Raw genomic sequence first — 22,283 nt, 5'->3', positions numbered from 1 at the left:
GGCAGATCCAGATGTTGTTTTATCATTTTAGAAATGACATGAATCCCTGAAGTGACCATAATTCATAGTGGTGAAACATCAGACTGCTCCCTTCCTTTTTTTCCCTTACGTTTTCCTCACATCCTGATGGTTAGAGTTGGAGGCAAAGTTGCCAGCCAATGTAATACCTACTTTCAGGATAGCCTTCTGGTTAGCAGAAACAGATTTTGCTTTCATTTAGCTAATATTTACCACTGGAATGTATTTCATAAAACTTTTTTTTTTTTAATTTCCTGATAGAGCTGGCAGTGCATTCACACGATGGAAAAAAATAAAGGAATACAGTAAGACAGTTATGAGTCTTGATGGTAACAGACAGATATAAACTTTGTAAGAGATGGGACCGGCCTCTTTTCAGTGGTGGCCACTGACAGAATTAGAGGGTAATGGCCACAAACTGAAACACCAAAAGTTCCACAGGAACTTAAGGAAATGTTTCTTAACAGTGAGTGTGACAGAGCACTGGAACAGGCTGCCCAGAGAGATTGTGGAATCTGCCTCTTTGGAGATCTTCAAAACCTGCTTGGACGCAGCCCTGTGCCACGTGCTCTAGGTGACCCTGCGTGTGCAGGGGGGTTTTGAAGATCTCCAGAGAAGGAGACTCCACTTCTTCCATATTTACTTCAAGTCTCTAAGGACATTCTGTTGCAGAGGTAGTTGCCCACTTCTCTGATCGTTTTATGTATTTCTTTCTCTTCCTCAGCGTCACTTCTGTGTCTTCGCCCTCTCAATTCCGGGGCAGGATGCCTTGTCTGGAATCTACAGCACCATCCTCATGCAGCACCTGGCAAATGGGAATTTCTCAGAGGCTATGCAAAAATCAACTCAGCAGTTGATCAGCCTGGCCCTGGGCCTGCACCAGAAAGTGGCTGCTACCTTCCTGCCAACAGCCATCAAATTCCATTACATTTTCAACCTGAGAGACTTCTCCAATATCTTCCAAGTAAGTGCAGTTGCTATTCCTTGGTAGTGTCTGGAGCCTGGCCCAGAGCAGTGTGAGGAGGTAGTGGATGAGTTCTCCCAACTCAACAATCCTCGGCATTTAAAGAATTGATAAATTACTTGAATCGAAGGCAACTTGGACTAAATTTACTGAAATAGAATTACAACTGGCCCAGGATCCCTACAAAGGGGAGGTTTCCAGCCTCAATTTTGAGACATCAGAAATATTTTCCTATAACAATGGCAGAGATTTTTTTCCTTAGAAAAATCATAACTTAAAACAGTAGATATTGCTGTTCAAGGAGCCTTTGAGCAGAGGCTAATCCTTTCAGAGTTTGTCTGATTAATAAAAGCTTGAGAAAGTTTTCAGCAGTCAAATATAAGAGGTTTGAAATAACCCAATCCATTATAAAGCTGGGTTTATAATTCCTTGCTATCATTGTCATTAACAGCTATTTTACAAAGTAGACAGAGAAGGTTCAATGCCTTGTTGTTTGGTACATCAGATAGGAGTAAAAGCCATGTTAGGCAATGGAAAATCCACGAATGGGGCTGTGAAATAGCTAATACTCTATTGTATCAAGGAGGTATAAACCTGTCGCCCATGAATGGCTAAACATTGTGGGTCTCTGCCTTTGGACTTGGGTCATTTTAAATCCTGGCTTCTAGGTAATCTGTGCTTGGAAAGGCTGAGAAGGGAGGAGAGAAGCATATCTGCAGGAGACTTTGATATTTAACTGTGGTCTGCTTGCAAAGTGCTCAGGCTTTGGGATATTGGAAATCATGCTGTCAGATCTGGATGCTGGGCCAGAGAGTGGGTGTGCTGATAGGAGCTCAGATGGCTTTGAGTTTATCATATAGCTACAGAGGGAGAGAAATTTGGCTTTTAAGGTTCATTATATTTATTTAAACTTTTTTTTTCTTAAATTCTTCCTCACCTTTTACTATTACTTTTTGATATTTCATTACATTATATGTTCCAGGGTTTTTTGAGATTTCCTATTTAGTTCTGGTTTCATGAGAGATTGCTGGAACACAAATTTCTTTTTGAAACTGAGGGTGGAGGAAGCCCTGGGCTCTGAGAATGCATCTCCATGTGCTGCATTGAAGTTTGTTTTGTTTTGTTTTTTAGAGATTCCTAGAATAGTTTAGCTCAGAAAGGGCATTTGGAGGTCTCTGATACCAACCCCATGCTCAAAGCAGGACTAACTTTAAAGTTACATCAGGTTGTTCAGGTGACTTTTGACCATTTCCCAGAGTGAGGATTCCAAACCATCCTGAACCTTCTTTCACTGATAGACTCACCCTATGGTGAGGGACAGGGATGGGGAAGAGGAGCAGGGACATCCGAGTTTTTTTAACCTTTGGGAAGGCAGAGAATGGGTGCATGGAAAGCTTGTGGGTAGGAGCACAAATTTTCAAATTCTTTTAATCACAGACAAACAATCAAACATGAAACGTATAATAGCAGAATATATAAAAGCTGCTTGAGGATTGCTTTTACACCAGGTATCCTGTAAACTATAAAAGCAGCTGATGAGATCTGGTGTATGGCATGAAACATATGCACAATGCAGCCATGGAGGAGTCAGCCCTTGGAACTTGCTGCTTCTTTATTGAATCGTTGCTGACCGTGCACAGGTTGTTAACAATAGCTCCATTTGCAGTCTGTCCGATAGTTCCTTCGTTATCATATCAGATATTAATGCTGTATCTAAACATTTGTGCGGTGCCTTACAAGCTCTGCTTGATTCTTTTCGTCAAAACTGCCTGACAGCTTCTATTACAATGAACCCTGTGCTAATCGTCTCATTACAAAACACTCCAAGAACCTGTACCTTAATTGCTCCAGATAATGAAGAATGAATGAATTTGAACCTATCTGTGCTTGTGAGTGTAGCAGAAAGAAGAAAAAAAAAAAAAAAGAAAAAGAAAAACTGCTCCAAAAGAAACAGCCAGCAGACAGGCCTGTGCATACTTCCCTTTGGTGTTTGCCTGTCTGTACCCAGTAACCATTACCCCCCAGCTAGTGTCTGTGCTGCTCAGCGTGAGGAATGGCACAAGTCGTGCTCCGGGATGCACCTGAGTGTGAAACCAAAAGATATTCCCTCCAAATGGCTGCAAAGTGCAATAGGCACAACCAGTAAGATTTGGCCAAGCAAATAAAAATATCGGTGAAACTGAAGGGAAAAGGAGCAGCCCATGAACTCAGGGACTGAAGGTGCTGCTAGAATGGTGATGCTCATGTTTGCCCTGTCTAGGCTGGAAGGACCATCTCTTGGGATCTGAGCCTTGGGCTAGGAATTCTCTCTGGCTAATCATGCTCCAGACAGGAAAAGGACATTTCTGTGTGCTGTTTAACTCACCCTAAAGTAAACAGGCAGAACTGCTCGGAGGAAACGTGTTTCTGAAGCAGCTCCTTTCAGTAGAGGTAAAAGGAGTCCAAGGCCGCAATGACACCGTGCAGCTCCAAGGTGGGACTTTGCTCCAGGTTCGGGCTCTTGGACCCTGGGGTGGGAGGTATCCAGCTTCACCGTATGCTGTGGAGCAGAGGGCAGCCCCGCTCCCTGCCAGGGACACGGCCATGGCTTTGCTTGTCTGCTGAAGCTTGGGTGTCTGGTGTCACTTCATGAGCACATCCCGCTTGCACTCGAGATGCTCTAGCAGGATGCAGGTGTTTTGCTGTGTTATGCCCGCTGTCCTGAGGTGCTTGAGCTCTGCCACATCTTGGTGACTGAACAGGTATTCCTGGACTGAAATCTCACCCGCTGTGTGTGCAGACACCTGCAATGAAGTTTAGGTGTCTTGATCTCAAACTGAAACCAGCCTGGAAATCTGCTAAGATAAACTGTCCTCCTGTGCTTGGCCTGAGAAAGTCATGTGAAATCCCACATGTTCCTACTACATGATGATTTTCTCTGCTGTCCTCAATTTATTTTGTTTGTGGACCTCACTTTTAGCTGGAGAACCCAGTACTTTACTCAGTGGTGTGCAGACACAAGGCAGTTGCATGTTGTAGCTTGAAGTTTTGGGTCAGGTCCTCACAGAAATGAGCCAGTCTCCCCAGGGTGACACTGTGCAGTGATGTTTGTACTGCCCATCGGGGGTACTGGCAGAAGGATGAGGAAGGGAGAGCCCACCTGGGAGAGCGAGGCCAGCACAGGGGCACAGTTTATTTGACAAATGCACCAACAGATTTCTGGTCACTGGTGACTCAGAGACCTGTTGTGATCTGGCTTTTGAGGGAGGCTCCTTTGTGGCTTTGAAAAAGAATAATGAGGTTGAATAAATGACCTCCATCAACCCCTTGGCTTCAAGGGCTGGTTTTGAAAAGTCACAGAAGACTGAGCAAGTATTACAAAGCCTACCCAGCATTAGCTGCCTTAAATTTGCTCTCACAGGACCTTCCCCTTCAGCTGCAAACATTTGGGAACTGGACAAGTCGAAAACTGCTGTCCAGGGTGACAGGCAAGTAGGAGCTGGAGCAGAAGATATTACAGAAGTGATAACCTTGGCTCTTTTCCTTCCTACCATGTCACTCACTGCTGCTCCCATTGCTATTCCTGGGGAAGGTCACCCTTCAGTCCTTCATATTCTGATGAGCTTTTGGCTGCCCCAGAAGAGGTTAGCTGTTGCTTTCCCTCTGTAGAAGGTCCCACCTGTGATTAAAGTTTGACGCGACACTGCCTTGCATTTCCATGGCACCTTCTCATTCCTCTGGGTGCCACCGTGCGCTGCAGAGTTAAATTGATTGGTACGCTCCAGGCAATTTACCCTTGATTAAGGAAGACAGGTCTCAGCAGTGAGAGAATTGTGGATTATGCTTTTTAAAAATCTATTCCCTGCTGGCTCACACTACAGAAAACCCTGTTGCTGTCTGTCTTTCCATCCGAAAGGGTTACCATGGTATTATGCTCTAAATTATATCTGTCATCCCGGTAAAATAATAATGATAGACTCAGCAGGGTTGTATTTTGCTTTTTATTCTCATTTCTAACAAGATTTTCAACCAGCATGTCACATTAAGATCCGTGGCTTTTTAGAAGGAACGGCATCGCTTTCTTCTTTGACAGCAGGATGATAAGAGCAATTCCAGCATGCCTCCCTCCAGCCTCACTCAGAGACAGCTCAGTGTTCGAGTGTGGTTTAGGGGCTTCTTTGCACGATGGATGGCTCCTTGTGTCTCTCCCTGGACACCAGCTTGCTAAAGAACCACAGTACAAATTTTAGACTCATCGAAACCCACCACGTGCATTGTCTGCAGCCACGGCATACACAGTTGCAGAGAAGGCTGCTGAACTGTTGCAGGATCAGAAGCAGGCTCATTTGCTCTCTTGACCTGTTGTAGTCCTCTGATGTGACTTAGCCTCGGACATCAGGAGTGGGAACAGGGCAAACGACTAGAGCACTTCGCCCCGTGACATGGAGCAGCTGGAAAGGAGTCATAATGCTGATGGGTTATTTTTATTTTAAAAGTTATTTAGACTGTGAAGAAAGAGAGTATTTTTTCATATATTTTTATACCTAGGAGATTTTGTCTTGGCACTTTCTAATCACCCTCCTAATCAATGACTCTTCAGTGGACATTGTCCACTCTGTCCTCATTCAGCCTCGGGTGCCAGCCGCAGAGCTGTGCTGCCCTCGTAAAGGGTGAGGTGATCAGTGTTTGTCATGGTTTGCAGAGCTCTGATGGGCAACAAAAATATCCCATTGGCATCATCATAGTCTTGGTAGTCAACGTGACATCCTGTTGGGTGGGATGGGCTGTGTGCCCAGACAAGCTGACTTGATCGCTGTTGTTGTCTCTCACCTCTTGCTCTTCTGCTCCCTTTCATAGAGCTCATGAAAGAAAATGAGACCCTGGTTTAGGTCAGTTCCTGTCTTGTCAGAGCATCAACAACCCCTCTCATCAACTTGCACATGGTACTTTGATATGTGACAAAGACACAAAAGATGAATCTTCCTGGGATGATTAGAATATTTTCTTTGTTAGTTCCAAATATGCATCGTCTCCTTGGAGGATTATTAAACTCCTCAAGTCTCTGTCGCTCAAGACTACCCTTTAATAAATCCTGATCTAATCGGGCTCAGTGGGAGGAGGGTTGTTCCAGCACAGTCCATGTCTATGCAACCCAGATGATCCCCATCAAACTCTAATGGCCACATTTCTTTACTTGTGCAAATACCTGTACTGTGATGTTTTATCATGAATATGATGTTAACTGATGGTATATCTGATATGTACAGAAACATCCAGCAGAAGTGAGAAGGTGTGTGTGGAGGAATTCCTAGCTAATTTCTAAGATATATAGAATAGGAAGAGAAGCTGAAATACAACCTGAAGGCTCAACAGCCAGATGGAGTTTTGGAGCTGCATCCATCATAAATATGATGGCTAATGGCCACAAATCCTCTGTGTTTTCCCAGTTTAGGCACTATGACATCTTAAAGCTCTACCTGACTAACAGAACAACCTCACTGCTGTTGGAGGATGTGACTAATTATTTCAGTGGGAGCAGCCGGGAGCGGCACCGCTGTGAATGAGCAGCACGACGGGGCTGGCTTGCATAGTGAGAAATGGAGAGATTTTAATTGAACTAGAGAACTTCCAAGTGTGGATATTTTCCACTCAAAAATAGCCATGCATTTGCTTGTATCAAGAATATGTTATCTTTTGCATTGTGAGGTGTCTTTAGAGAAGGCAAGTGATTTATTTTATTTTATTTTATTTTATTTTATTTTATTTTATTTTATTTTATTTTTCTTCTCAGCTGAAGACCTGATGTACTGCACTTTAACCCTTTCTCTGAGTTGTCAGCTATTCTCTCACCCATGTTGTTTCTGTAATAAACAAAATAACAATTTGACAGCTATAAGGACAAATGTGAAACCCGAATTATTTGACTGCAGGCCAGTTTTCTGAGTTTTTTCTTTTAATACCATTCATATGAATAATTTGACCTTTAGGAATAAAAGTTGTCTATTTAATTCAACTCATTGAAAACTTTTCCACTTTTTGTAGGCTTAGTTATAGGTAACACCTCTTTAAAATATAGTTATTCTTTGATCATAGTAAACATACTGTTGCAGACAGCAACTAATATTTCCTGCAGGCAGAATGTACTAATTAAAATTATTATTTTTTAAATTCATCAATACTGAGATTTCCAAACTGATTTTTCCTCTTGAAAATGCACCTGGTATGATATGAATCAAAAAGCCCTACTTCTGGGTTCTCGATAGTCTTGACTGCTGCGAAGGAGACCAGGACCACTGGCAAAATCGGGTTGCACTGGTTGTGCAGACCTTCCTGCACACAAAATGATCACAAACTACTTTGCTGCTTTAAGACATAAAGACAAAGACAGGACACTTACACCATGAATGGGTGAGTAGGGGGTTATTCAGAAGCTCACCTATAGATTGAGGTAATAACCGCATTTATAATTCTTCAGCCCAATTCTGGCATGGTATCTGGATGCTATGAGTGAGGGGGTCCCTTGTGATTGAGATGGGCTACTCTGACTGTCTCTCTTCTCTTCAGGGCCTTCTCTTTTCTACCCCTGAGGTTCTGAAGCACCCCCAAGACCTTGTGAAGCTCTACCTGCATGAGTCAAACCGGGTATACCGGGATAAGATGGTTGAAGAAAATGATTGTGTTATCTTCGATAAAATGCAGCTGGAGATGGTGAAGAAATTCTATGATGTAAGCGTTGCAGTTCATGACTCTAAATAACAAAAAAAGTTTATTGGGGAAAAAGGAGTTTGACTTGAGGTCTGCACATGGCTCATTTGTCTGGAGGGCAATGCTCTTAGTGGAAGCACTGCACGAGGAACAAGTCTCTGCCATCTATATCCTGGACTGTCAGTGGTATGATATGGGTAAATGAGGTGCTGTGTCTGTTCTGGGGGTGGGGGAAGGATACTTGGGCTCTGTAAATTAATTTAATTACTTTATTTAAGAGCTTCGAGTCTCAGAAGGCAAAAGCTGGAGAAGAGTCAGATTCTGTGCTTTCAGTGAGAGGTACTGGAATGCAGAAAAAAAGTCCTTAGTGTCTTTGCTTCCTCCAAAATTGAAATTGAAATGAAATGAAAACAAATGAAAACACTAGACCTGCTTTCCTTCAGGCCTGGCATCACCCAGCAATGCTGCCTTATGAATTATACAGGTATCATCAAAGCCAGCAGTGGTGCAGACAGCTAGTTTTCCTCCAGGGATTATCATTGTCCATGCAAAAGCCTAATGTTATGGTTATTGCTTTAGGCTTTTCCTTGTGGCCATGTTCTCTCATGGCAGTAAGTTGAGTTTTTTTTAATGTTTTTCAAAAAGTTGTGAAAAGTACAGGATCTTTCCATGCTTTTTTCTTTTTTTCCTCTTGTCTATCCTGACCCTTTTTTCTACCCACAAGTGCAACTCTGCGGTTATAAAAAGACTAATAAGGTATTTTCTGGAATAACATGTTTTTCTTGGAAATCCAGCATATAGCTGTAGTGTTTTTTCAGTATACTTTATACACATATTTTGTGGGATGGATCATCTATTCTGTGAAAAAACGATTCCCAGTGCAGATCTATGCTATGCCATACAGCCTTGGATGGTCGGGATCTCCACCCATTACCCATTTCAGCATTCTAACACTATGTATATATACTCACAATTATTCTACATACTTTGCATTTCCTCGTCAGGAGATGGAGGAAACTTTAGAACAGACCAAGCAGATGAACATATATTGTCACTTTGCAAAAGGCATTGGAGAACCCAGCTACAGACCTGTTCCAAACTGGGAAGAATTGAACCAGATCCTTGTGGAAGCCTTGGATAATTACAACGAAGTCAACGCTGCCATGAACTTGGTGCTTTTTGAGGATGCCATGTGCCATGTGTAAGAGGATTTCCTGGCCTCATTTTCTCGTAGTAGTACTTGACTGCACAGATTGCTTGCATGAAGTTTCCTGGAAGCTGTAGATATCCATAGTTGTGGCTGATGTAAGAAAAACTGGGGGTGTTGTGGGAAGTCTCACTGAGCATATTGAAGTAGACAGACAAAAATAGAGGTTGGAAGTCCTTTATTTAGTGTCCATTTTTTTTTTTGAGCAAATTGAGCCTTCCACACATTCTGTGAAGCATCCTGCACAAATACTGAGATTCTTCTCTGTCACTTGCAAGATACTTAAACCTGTGAACAGGCCCTGGGCTATGAGACAGAGGAACTGCGTGCTGGTGGTTACTTTAAGATTTGGATGCTGTTGTGATATTTTAGGCTCTTGACACTGTGCTATTGCACAGAGATCTACTGTATGTGGTAATGTACAAGTGCTTTATGGTTTATGTATATAAGATCTTCCAAACCCGCTTGTACGCAGCCCTGTGCCACGTGCTCTAGGTGACCCTGCGTGTGCAGGGGGTTGGACTAGATGATCTCTAGAGGTCCCTTCCAACCTTAACGATTCTATGATCTGTGTGAGTCCTCATTTAGACAACTGTCTACAGAGACAGGTATACTGGGATTTTCCTAAATGTCTTTATTATTTGGTGCCGTCTCTGTTACAAAGGTATGCCTTCAGACTTGATCTAGAGCCATATTTATGCAGGTTTTTTACGTGGGATTTTCAAATTTATCTAAAATGATATCATGTGTGGTGTCTATTAGTTTAAATGGGTTGAGGCTTTGCTTTTGCAGTTTTGAGTCTTTGAAAATCCCTATTGCATTTAGAAGCCTGGAGGTTCAGACAGAGTCTCTTTGAAAATTGCACATTTGGGAATATCTGAAAATATCAAGCTTTAAATTCCCAATTTCAAATATATTTACATTATGTTATTTTTATTATATTTTTTATGTCTGTGAGGTACTTGTATTTTTCAAAATCATTTAAACACTCTTTGAGAATCCCAGTACAGATAGAATCTCATCTCCAGGTGCTTAAATGATTTTCATTGGGACTGGGTAAACTTAATTCATTTCATTTGGAATTGCATTTTGCTGAAATATACAATTTATTCAATCTCAAGCAGTGGGTAAATTTCAACTTGAATTTGCTGAAAGATTTAAGATGAAAAAACTAATTTTTAAGAGCTTAATTTCTGAAAGGAGGTGGGAAATACCTGCCTGCCATATCCCAATCCAGGGCTGATTGCAGATGTTCGCAGCGTGTACAGCCCTGGAGAGCACAACAAGGACGAGGGAGAATTAAACTAGGAAGACTTGCTTTCTGCACAAATCTGATTGCTTTTCTGGGTATAATTTCACAATCAAATGAAGTCTGTGATCAAATTGCAAGATACTTGAGTAAAGCAGCACGGTGCCCTTCAAAGTCTTATTTGAAAAATTGATTCAGATTAGGCTAGGAAAATACTCAGTTAAGTGAGATAAATACAGACAGTGATGGGAAGAAGGGAATAGGGCTGGTGTTTAAGAGGGCAGTGAAGTTTTCAGAAGCAGAATAATGTTTGTCCTTACTTGGTATTTTAAGGAGTGGGGAGCATTGGCTATTGCCTTAAGGGAATAAATTAGTGATGGATAGCATTAATGATGTCTCTCTTAAATGGAATAAGTGAACAAAGCTTCGAAATAATAATGAATTCTTTTCTTATGGAAGATACTTTGGTAGAATTGAGAGTTTCCTTTCCTTTGACTCTGTACCTCATGCCTCTGTTGTTTACTTGACTTGTTAAGAAATAGAACTTGGGTCCAAATGCTGAACTTCATGACCTCAGGAATTTCAAAGAAAGGTGCTAAGGAAACAGGCACTTCCCCTGTCCCAAACTAAGTCACTCCGTGTGTTAGCTCTTGGAAATGGACCATCCTTGCATGTGTGGGGCTGACACGTGAGAATGAGAGTGACAGAATCATGCTCTGAAGTAGTTCGTCGTTTGACTGAATAGGAAATAAGATTGTGTTTTCTAGAAAGGATTTATACTGTTCTAAAATATTTTCATGCACAGAAGGAAACATGTGAACATGAACCCCAAATACCAGACAGATTCATCAGTCCTTGAATTCTGTTCTCAGAACAGAATGAACATAGAGTGCTTCTTCACTTGTTCGCCTGCAAAAGTGCCAGGCCTTCATATATTGTCCCACCAAACATGTCAGATGAAATGAGAATCTGACACAGCCTGAATTGCCACTGCACTATTTTTTTCGACAACTGTGGCCCTTATATAGGTCTCGGCAGAGATTGGGATTGATTGCTGACATGCTGCTCAGATTGCCATTTTTCATCCCATTTAGAGTACAATTTCCTAGTGAATAAAATATGTATTGAAAAGCACCAGGCAGAGAAAAAGAAAAAAAACTCTTACTAATGAGAGATTTTGTATGCTTCAATTTAGTTGCCGCATCAACCGTATCCTGGAGTCCCCCAGAGGTAACGCTCTGCTGGTTGGGGTAGGTGGAAGCGGCAAGCAGAGCTTGACAAGGCTTGCAGCATTCATCAGCTCTCTGGACGTTTTCCAGATCACTTTGAGAAAAGGTTACGGGATCTCTGACCTAAAGGTAGGTGATTTTTAAGACTTAAGCAGGGAAAAAGAAACAAAAAGTGTAACTATTCCTGAAAACTTCATCTGAATACTGAGCAGCACTGGTGTAAATGTAAAAAACCTCCAGTTAGAATAGTTTGGACTGCACAGTGGAAAAATTCATCTCAAAATACCTTGATGAAGTATATTTACATTAATATGTATACAGATCTGTCTTCCAAAACTGGTGGTCCTATCTGGTGAGACCTGGTGCTGCTTCAGTTCAAAGCTTTGCATTGAACTCAGAAGTTGTAAATCAACATTTTAAAAATAACACTGATATGATTTAAAAGTATGTTAGCTGAGACTGAAAGAGGAGTCCCTGCTCTGACTCTGGAAAAGAAAGAAGAAATCCTCAACTAAACATACCCCTGTATCTAAAAATTACCTTTCTTCCTTTTTTGGGGGGAGGAAAAAAAGAAAGGAGTTGCAGCACCTCAACAAAGAAATAATTTAATTTATGTATATGCACTTGTGAAAGCAGAAACCTACAGCACTGGGATACCAAGGACAGGTGTATCCAGACACTACTCTCTCTCCCGGAGTCTGTAGTGCTTTGGCACCTTCTGCTTGTGGCCAACGTGGGCAGAGCCAGACTTTATGAAGGTCCTTGGCAGCCTCCACCTGCAAATAAGGGATTCTGCCATCCATTCCTGCTGAGCTTTCGACTAATCGGGGATTGCATTGATAAGGCAGCAATTTCTCATCTTCAGCCACATGCAATAACCTCTAAGCATTTCAATTGCAAGAGCTTCCCTGTGCTTAGCGATGTTAGGCAGGACTTTCTTCGTATTTTTGTTTTCTACAGACCTGGGCATAATGTTGTCTTAATTGGTAATAAATCTTTCATTGACGATAGCAAGTCCTCCCTCATATCCCGAGAAAGTGTTGGCCGTGAAGATGGAGAGGGTCTAAAGCAGTGTTTCATGATAATTAATTGCAATTCCTTCCTTCTCCATTAACAGGAAGATTCTGAACGTGAATCTTATTTTAGGCGTGATGCTAGCTCATGGTTCACAAACGATAGGTACAACCTCATGGTCACTTTCTTTCCAACCTTCAGGCAGACCTGGCAAACCAGTACCTGAAAGCTGGCATGAAGAACGTGGGCACCGTGTTCCTGATGACTGATGCACAGGTGGCTGATGAGAGGTTCTTGGTGCTGGTAAATGACTTATTAGCATCAGGTATGTCTCTCATCACTTTAATTGCCCTGCTCCCCTTTCTCAGTGCAGATTTGGTTAAACGCTAGGTGAAATCCTAGGTTAAACTGTAGGATAAAAGTAGCACTAAGGTCTCATTAGTAAGGATGCACTTCATTGTCTGGTAGACATTTGTAATTTTAGATGTCTCATATCTAGTTTTTCCATATTTTTGTGGTCCTCTTGTACTGCCTGTGGATGTTAAGTGATGTGTCTATCATGCTGTTGTAGCTGAGAAGAGACCTGAAGGAATGTATTGACAGAGGATGAGTATGACCTGTGTATGCTGAGCATTCATACCCTAGTGGTCTGATAAATGTGATTGCTCCTGGCTGGAATATTTAACCGGAGTGTGTGCAAGTCGATAATACAAAGTCACTGACTGAGATGTCTATGAGTGTTTTATGATTTCTGATCTCATTCCAGTCCTTTAACTACTTTATTCTTCCAGACATCTTTGAGTTGTTAAATTGCTGCTTGCCCAAACAATTGGAAAACAGCCTGTCCCCATGTGAATCCTTTTTTTAATGCAGAATCTGGGGTGGTTGTGTGTGTGTGCAGCATGCGACGCAACGAGCGTGTTGCCATGAGCACGCGCGGTGACGGGAGCGCGCGTATTCCCCAAACCCCTGCCAAGTTGCTGTGCGCCGCGTGTCGCCTTATTTATAAGTTGGGAGTGGGAAGATACCAGCTGGCTCAGGTGGCCTCTGGATGGTGGGGGATGGAGAAGCGAGAGCACAGGGGAGCGGTAGATTGTGAATAACTCTGGAGTTGATGTATGCGGTTATAAATTGGCCATATGGTCTGGACAGCAAACAAGGAATTCCTATGAGAAACCAATAACCAGGAATAAGGACCTGGTTTATTGTAGAGGGTGGGGTGTATCTCCTACCACCTCCCTTGCACCCTGCAGATCCAATGAATATGTTGTGAGTTGAAGTGAAACTCTGCAGTGTCCTGAGCAAGGAACAGATCCTACAGCCTCTTTGAAACACTCTTTCCAGCCCGGTTGTCACCCCGTGTGATCCTGTGGATCTGTGCTGAGGCCAGAAGGTGCCTGGTAGGAGACAGCTTCACTGTAGGGGCAATCCTACACGCTGTAGACTTAGCTGAGGAAGGCCATCATTATCTGCCATTTTGGCCAAGAAGAAATAAGCTTTTTTTTGGCCTTTTCTAGTTTTTTGAAACATGGTTCTCTTGTTGGAACAAGCTGCAGCTGGCCCTGGTGATCAGTCATCCATCTTGTCTATGTAATAATAAATATGGATATTTATTAATGTCTATATTGACAATATCCTATTCAATATTGATGGTTTCAATCAAAACAAAAATCAGAAGATAAGTGAATAGATAGAAAAATAAGTAATCACTAAAAAGACAGTTTACTGGGTATGTTTTTCCCAATCAGTTGCATAACTATTAGCTTTTAAAAGTTCTTAAATAGTTTAAAAGCCCTAAAAAACCTTTTAAAAACTTTATTTTTTGAAAAATTTTAGTGATCTGATTATTCTTTGAATGTTGCTGGAAAGGGCATTGTGGAACAGCTGCAGAAAGTGTTTATGTAACAAATCTATTTACAAATCTAAAATGATTACGTTGCTATGTAAAGCATACTAGGGATTCGATATTTTGGAGATCTGATTATCACTATGCATCAGAAAAACATGACTTTATGTACTTTGATCTTTTTATTTAATTCTCATTTCCTTTGTGCTCTGAGGGAGCTTGTTTTCACAACTGTTTGGCAAATCTGATTGTTTTTTAGCAATGCTAAAAGCCTCTAAGCTGCTTTTCTGCTCCCGATGCTCTTGGATGTCCAGTGACTGTTCCTGGAAGGGCCTTTCCTGTGCTCTGATGGGGAAGGCTGACTTTGCCTAGCTCAAAGCCTGTAACAAAACCAAGATGAGCAAACCAAAGTGTGCCCTCTTGTCCTAGGTGAAATCCCCGATCTCTTCGCTGATGATGAGGTGGAAAACATCATCAATGGTGTGAGGAATGAAGTCAAGGGTCAGGGCTTGGTGGACTCCCGGGAAACTTGTTGGAAGTTCTTCATAGATCGTGTTCGGCGACAGCTGAAGGTGAGGAGGTGGCAGGGGCAGCAGGGATCTTCAGCAGTGACTTTGGGCCAAGGGCACCTTGCTGGAAAACCTTCGGGCTAACTTGACAATAGGCAGCCAAAAGAATTAAAAGGCTTTATATGAATTGCGCATCACATATAGGAACTGGCATGCTTGCAGGCTTTCTCTCCTTACAGCCCAGCTTCCCAGCCCTAGAAACCCTTATAACAACAGGTTAATATCCCAAAATGGTTTAAAGATTCTCCAGGCATGCCCACTCCATGAAGAAGAGAAGAGAGCACAAGGAGTTGGACTTTTCCAGGTAGTCACTGACCACGTAGGTACCTCGGTAGTTACGTGCCTGAGGAAAGCCAGAAACCAAAACACTGGGGGATTTTGACTGGACATTATATGTACATTTGTGAAAACAAAAATATTCCTTTAATTCACCGTCAACTTTAATTACAGCTTTAATTTTTTTAACCTAAATGGGGTTCATGGGCTGGTTTGAGGGACATGAAGACACTGTGTTTTGAGGGGAGGAGAAAGTGGACTTGTTAAAGACTGACTTTCACAGCTTCAGAAAACAGATGGTGATGAAGGTGCTGACAACTTAGGGAGAATTTTGAGTCAATGCCAGCCTGGCCCATGACACTTGCTGTGCAGATATCTGCCAGGGCTGACAAGCAGGAGAGAAGTAATTCATGCAATGAGTTATACAGCTTCCCATGCTGGCACTGGCTCAGGTACTTTCTGCTCAGTTGTATGGTAGAAACCTGCCTTGTGTTCTGGTCTTAGAAGAGTTCATAAATCCGGGCACAGTTTGTACAGACAGGAAGTTGTTATAGAAGAAGGAGTTGGGTGGTGGCAGGTTTTGTTTTTTCTTGGTTTGTTTCTTAGATGTCATATCACTATTAAAACTGGAGTGGGGTAGAGAATAACAGTACTTTACCTTGTCCTGACTTCTGCTCTCATGGTGAGGAGTTTCTTTCTGGAAGGGGGAAGAGATTGGGCCTTCCTGAGATCAACTGGGCAGGTTGCCTGTAGCAGAGGTGGCTGATGGAAGATGGGTGACTTAAGACTAAGCAGAAAGAAGACTTCTGAGTTTGAACCACATCAGTCCTTTTGAGTGCTGGCTTTGGGAAAACCATCTAGGCAACCACATTTCAAAACTGTGGTCCTGTCAGGAGAATTTAGATCCACTGACAGTAATTCCTTGTTGCACCATTTGAAACAGAGTCTCTGCTTCCAGCCAGGTGAAAGGTTTACGTCATTGCTAAAGCTGTGAAGAAAGGGATTGCTTATATTCGATCCAGACTGCAGCCTTGAAAGTTTGCCAGGGTTCTGCTTCGGACCGTAGCAGTGCTTAATGTGCCTGCTTGTTTTTGTTGAAGAGGAAAAATGTGTTTACTGCTAGATTATGCATTTTCCTGGCCCAAAGTGCAAGGGCTCCAAAGTCAAGGTTGCTGTATCTTACCTGCTGATGTGAGGATTTCCTTTGGAGTTGGGCTCTGTGCCTGGACCCTCGCTATCTGCTCCCAGACGTGCTGTCTCAGCTGCTGCATTTCTTTGCCCTCTTAGGTTGCGCTGTGTTTCTCACCGGTCGGTAACAAGCTGAGGGTCCGTAGCAGGAAATTCCCTGCCATTGTGAACTGCACAGCGATAGACTGGTTCCACGAATGGCCTCGGGAGGCTCTGGAATCAGTCAGCCTGCGCTTCCTGCAAGAAACGGGTAACATTGAGGTGAGCTCGCTGCTATGGCACACTCAGCACCATCTCACTGGTCCGTGATCTAGATGTGTCCAAGCTTTACTTGGTTTTGAATTCCTCTGGAGCGTACAAATTCTGGCATGACCAAGTACAGCGCTGTTAGCATCCAGCTGTCGCCTCAGGTCAGCGCAAGCAAAGAATCAAAAACAGTCCTATGAGAATGTAGCAATGGATTGTCTATTCACCTTTGTTACCCTCAGATGCTTATCCAGGACATCTGGATCATCGTACTTGGAGAGTAATTGCTGGCAGCACCATATTATGTTAAACTGAATCAAACCAAGCTCATGAAAGATGGGCAAGTTTTTCCTGGTGTATCATGGATCTTAGCAGAAACAGAGCCATTGACACCACACTCAAATATACTTACACACTGATAGCATAGTCAGTGAAATTACGGTTTTGTTACCAAAAAAGCAGCTTGCAAATCAATGCAGAAAATAACCTAACACTTGTAATTATTCAGTGGAACATACACATTCTCTCCACATGCATATCTGAAAGTCTGTAATTCTCAAGGGCACAAGTATGTCTGCCTCTCATTGATGACTACCAGCTACTAGACCAAAAGAGATTCAGTTCTGTTTAGTTTTTCTGTACAAGATTTTGGAAGAATAAAGTCTAAAATGTTTCTTTATGAGTGTGCACTTTCCCCATTTATATATCAGAAAAAGCCTAAATTTATACTTAAAAGGCTTTGTTTTATAGAGTTGAATGCTAGAAAAAAATTGCTTGGAAGAAGATAAAATAAGAGATTAAAAGATATAAAAAGAGATATAAAGTACAAGAGCAGATGAAGTTATTTTAGAGATAACAAACAAAAAGGAATTGACTAAGATGCTACATCCTGGATTTTGCAGCAACAGAATAAAATGTTAATAAATTCCTTTATATAAGGCAGAGGTCTATATATAGCACTTTCTTTTTTCTTTTTTCTTTTCAAAAAATATTTGTCTTTTCATTTTAACTTCAGGTTTCAGTGAAAGAGTCAATAAGCAAATTCATGGCCTATGTCCATACGAGTGTCAATGAGATATCCCGATTGTATCTGAGCAATGAGCGCCGATACAACTACACCACTCCCAAGTCATTCCTTGAGCAGATCAAACTCTATCAGAATTTGCTATTGAAAAAGGGCAAGGATTTAACAGCTAAAATGGAGCGACTAGAGAATGGCCTGCAGAAACTCAATAGCACATCTACACAGGTGAGAAAACTGGTTGTTTGGGTCCAAAAGTGGATGTTTTATTGTTCATGAGATAAAGACATCTCTGTAACCTGGTTCAAAGAGAAAGGTGGGGTCCTGGATGAGCAGTAGTTATGTCCTATACCAGAAAGGAGAAGGGAAAAGATGTACATGTGTAAAATCTCTTTTTTTTTTTTTTTGAGCCAAGTTAATCTCGGTTTAAAGACTGCAATCAGTTGAGATATGGATTCGTTTGTGTATATTTTAATAGCTGTGTTTCAGGGCAGTCATGTAAGAGCTTATAAAACACAGAACTCTGCGTATTTAGGGGAAGATTAGTGATTTTTGTGGTTGCATACAGGAAACCTACAATAACCTCATAAAGAATTATATCTTTCTTTATATTTGAATAGAACATCTGTTAAAGCTGGGCTGAAGTTCATTTCTCACCATGTTATGCCATCTATATTTAAGGCAAACTAATGCACGTACAGTGTGGACGGCCCCACCTAAAATACATGACATACCTTTGAAATAATGGCACACTTATGAAATAATGAGTAGCTAGTGGCTAAAAGAAAAGTGGAATTTGTTGCCAGCTGGAGTGAGGCTGGAGCAAGAAGCCTCTGTTTATGAGGTTGATTAAGATGCAGAGTACTGAGGACAAATATGTCAAAACCGAATCTAAAATTAGCTTTGGGGTCCTAAAATTAAACACTTAAATTATCAGATGTGCGTAATAGTCAAAACTGCTGTTAATTTGATACCAGTGTGGATATTTAGCACTATTGGAAATCATACCAGTTAGATCTTGAATACCTATTTATATGTGTAAACTTTAGCATTCACCTGTACAAAAGGTCTGTCGTGGCGCTGAGGAAGCGGCAAGACCTTTTTTAAAGATTCGGAATTCTTGATGTCTGGCCAACTTTCTTTCCCTGCTTTTCATTAGGTTACCTACCTAAGTGTCTTTCCCTAAAGGTGTTGGCTGTCCTTCTCGGTACTCAAAAAACTGGGAGCTGGGCTCCAGCTATTAGAACCTAATAGGCTAGGGAAAAATCTGTGGGATGAGTCATTTGTTTTTGAGAACGGCGCTTGCTGGGAAGAGGTCAGCATTCTCTTCAGAGCCTGCTGCTAAGTAATTTTTAGTATGACTTTGGTTAATATTGCATCAGAGGATTCTGGATTCCAGTCTTGCTTGCTCTATCAATTAATTGCTGACCTTTGCGATGTATTTTGTGTTCTTGAAACAAGACAGGGAAATCAGATAAAATGAATCTCCTGGGAGCCTGCCCTCCAGGTTTTCTGCTCTTTAATAATTCTTCTTTTTCTGTTTTGCTGTTAGGCAACTAGTTCTGCTTCCCGTTTGGAGTCACAGTACATTATCCTGGAACCTCTCATTTGCTTGGCTTTTCCCATTGTGCTTCACATTACTAATTGCTTATCAGATTCTCCAGGTCTTGGGAAGCTGCTCATGGATTTTCCACATTCCTTAGTGCAGTTAGAGACTGAGTGCTGAACTTTTTATGGCCAGGAATTTTATTCCATGTGTTAAGGCATACTTTGGGTCTATCTGCTAACACCTTGATCTGCCTATTATACTGACGTTGCATATGCGAAGGAGGGTAATAACGTTCTCTCTTTGCTGGGAGATGACAGTCTGCTGTGATCCTCAGTCACTCTGTGTAGTGTTATTCTCTTGTAATTTTTGCCTTTTTTATTGCTTACCAGCCTAAAAGGCATCTTTTGCTTTCACCTGTGTTGGCAGACACTGAAAAAGTCAGTGGTGTTTGTCTTGCCTTCCCTGGAGGTGGTAATGACTTTCCTGTGACATATCTGTATTATTATTTATAAAGTACTTGTCTCCTGGCTGCTCCACGACACAGCGGTGCCCAGTGTGTTGACAAGACCTTAGCAGGACGAGTCATTGCAGTACTGGGAACTACTGTTAGCTGCAAGGCCTCATGCATTTGATGAGGTTTGAATTATGTATCCTTGCTCAGGACATCAAATCTCTCCCTGCTTCTCCACATGGAGCTTCTTTTTATCTTCATGTTATTTTCCTGTGGCCCTGGTGGTTCAGTTGTCCATGCCTGTATCCATGTCAGATATTCCTGCTGCTCACCATCTACCCCCTGCCTTTTGCCTCTCAGTGACACTCCAATCTTGTAGACTGATGGCTTTCTAGTTTTCAGTTTTCCCACTGTTTTGTCTATTCTCCGTTTCCTTTATAATGAGACAGGACAAATAGATGTTCCCAGCCTCCCTCTCCAGAATGGCTTATATTTTATATGTTGTCACCTCTTCATCCTCTCAATCTGAGCACAAGCCACTGTGTTCCAAGGAAGGAGGTACCACACAGCACGACAATATTGACCATGCTGTTTTCCTTGCACATCATCACGTGTGATGTTTTTGCATCCAAATGTTCCTTGTGATGTTTTTCCTAGCCCCAAGCAAGAGCTCTGCCCACCTGGAGGCTGCATCTCAGGATGATGGATGCAGTGCTGCTAATCTGAGCTGTCTGCAAGACTTGATTTTCCTTGGGGATATTGGAGGATGAGGGTATCAGTGCAAGGGAGGAGACTGTGCATGACTGATGGAGAAGGCTGGGACCATGAGAGACTGCAAGACAGGGACTGTTGTGAAGGTTTTCTGTACATCTCTTGATAATAAACATTAATAATGGACAGGCTTGGTCACTTCTGGCATTTGAACAAAGCTTAAAACAGCTGGAAATCTGGCAAGCATTTAGATTTTCTCAAAAAAAGGGGGGAAAAAGTGTGATATTCATGGGCAGAGGAGGACTTCTCATGCCCTTGTCTCTAACTGTGCTCTGTTTGGGACTGTTCCAGCAGACTTTTGATGGGGAAGGAATCAGGGCTGTGTCCTACTTGCTTTCTCTGAGACAGCAGTGACATGCCTAAGGTTTCTGCTGTGCCTGTGCCTGACTGCAGGTGGTGGAATGAGGTCTCCCTTCTCACCGGTGTGTCCAGAGGGATTTGTGTCTGCGTGTTATGAGGTGTGGGAAGGGAGGAAAAATAGATGAATGTGCCAGACTGGCTTTGCTTGTGGTTGTGAGCATGACATTAAGGAATATTGTGCTGAGGGAGAACTGGAGGAATACAGTTCCCAAGTTTGCCTTTCCCCTACCCAGGACATCACTAAAGAGAGAAAATTCAGTTATTTAGCTACAGCTCCTATTTCCATGTTTCCTCTGTATAAATGCCAGCTCACCAGCAGTAACCGCGTGGCTGCGGTGTTTAAGCTTTGGCCTCCCTTGAAAACATGGTGATTTCCTAATGTGATCTAAAATCCTGCTGTAGGAAGGCTCCAGTTTAACGTATGTTCCCTAAACACAGTAAAGCCTTTGGGCAGAGGGGTTCAGCAGAGCTCCAATATGGACATCACAGCTCCAACTTGGATTATATTTGATGGGAATTTAAAGTGTAGGAATAACCTAAGTGGGCAGTTACTTTCATGGCAGTACAGGCTGGTCTTCTGTGCTCCAAGACATTTGGATTCCTTTCAAACAGAGCCCGAAATCCGAGGATGTTAGAGCCAGGCATTTACCCTTCAATTACTATATGTACTTAGCTTAAAGTGGGTTTTGTTAGGATATTTTCTATTATTACAAGCTGTGCTGTGTTTACATCTGCTCCTTTAGTACAGCCATTAAATGGACCGGAGAGGGCTAAGGGGATTTAATCCCTGATTTGTTTTGTAGTTGGGTAAGTCCCTTAAAGCTTGCGTTCGTATTTGCATCCAACACGCGATTACCAATTTTGAGCGGAAGGTCACAAGCCGTATCTGCAATCAGCAAAACATCCCACTTCAATTTCCTGCACCCTCCGAAGACTTAGGGCTGAACAAAAAGTTGTTGCTCCCTTTGCTGACTGCAGTGATTACGCACTCCTGCGAGCTCCGAGTCATTTTGATTTACAGTTGCATCTTTGTCCTGGTGAAAATAGCCTCGTGCTGGCGAGCAGCAGGAGATGAGAATGGATTAAGTGTGCAGCACAGGAATACAAAGAGAATTCTAAGAAACCGCTCTCCACTTGAAGCTAATACAGAATGTCAATAGCTTTGGTTTATGTGATTGCAAATTGTGCTCTCCTGGTATAAAAATGGAATTATCAACAAAAGCAAAGGTCTGACTTATATTGTACTAAGTGTTTTTACATAGGTAAAGATGTGCCTGTGGAGCTATAAGCAATCTGTTATGAGCTCAATGGCAGAACAGGGAAAGACAAAATGTGCTCTATGATCTGTGAAGAGGCCGTGTGAGTTTGTGGGAATGGGTGCTCTTGGAAGACCATGCCTATGGATGTGCCCACAGGGCATACGTTGCACCCCATCCAGAGAGTCCTTGTGCCTTGCAGGTGCAAGAAGCTGCTTGTGAAGCAGTTCGTACAGGAGCTGCGTGTTCATTCCTGTTGAGATGTCTCTTGTCTGCTGGCTGAATGGAAGAGCTTCCCTTCACCAAACCCTTTTGACACTGCAGTTTTCCTCCTTTATGTTTCCATCCTCTGAGTCTTATTTACTTCAAAGCCCCAGTTCATTCT

General features: G+C 42.2%; 1 protein-coding gene across 1 annotated transcript in view; it reads left to right on the top strand.

Annotated features, from left to right (window-relative positions):
* The window catches only part of DNAH9 (dynein axonemal heavy chain 9), a 165,968-nt gene that overhangs the window by 58,812 nt on the left and 84,873 nt on the right, over nt 1-22,283 (top strand). The window contains exons 41-48 of the mRNA XM_088535859.1: nt 743-982; nt 7,526-7,687; nt 8,671-8,867; nt 11,318-11,480; nt 12,567-12,690; nt 14,641-14,783; nt 16,344-16,505; nt 17,506-17,739. Of these exons, the coding sequence (XP_088391985.1) occupies nt 743-982; nt 7,526-7,687; nt 8,671-8,867; nt 11,318-11,480; nt 12,567-12,690; nt 14,641-14,783; nt 16,344-16,505; nt 17,506-17,739 (1,425 nt within the window). The remainder of the gene's footprint in view (nt 1-742; nt 983-7,525; nt 7,688-8,670; nt 8,868-11,317; nt 11,481-12,566; nt 12,691-14,640; nt 14,784-16,343; nt 16,506-17,505; nt 17,740-22,283) is intronic.

This window comes from Tinamus guttatus, unplaced genomic scaffold, assembly GCF_059628265.1.
Source record: "Tinamus guttatus ecotype Peru unplaced genomic scaffold, ASM5962826v1 Tinamus_guttatus_pri_ptg000649l, whole genome shotgun sequence".
Classification (NCBI taxonomy): domain Eukaryota; kingdom Metazoa; phylum Chordata; class Aves; order Tinamiformes; family Tinamidae; genus Tinamus; species Tinamus guttatus.
This window is presented reverse-complemented; position numbering and strand designations above follow the sequence as displayed.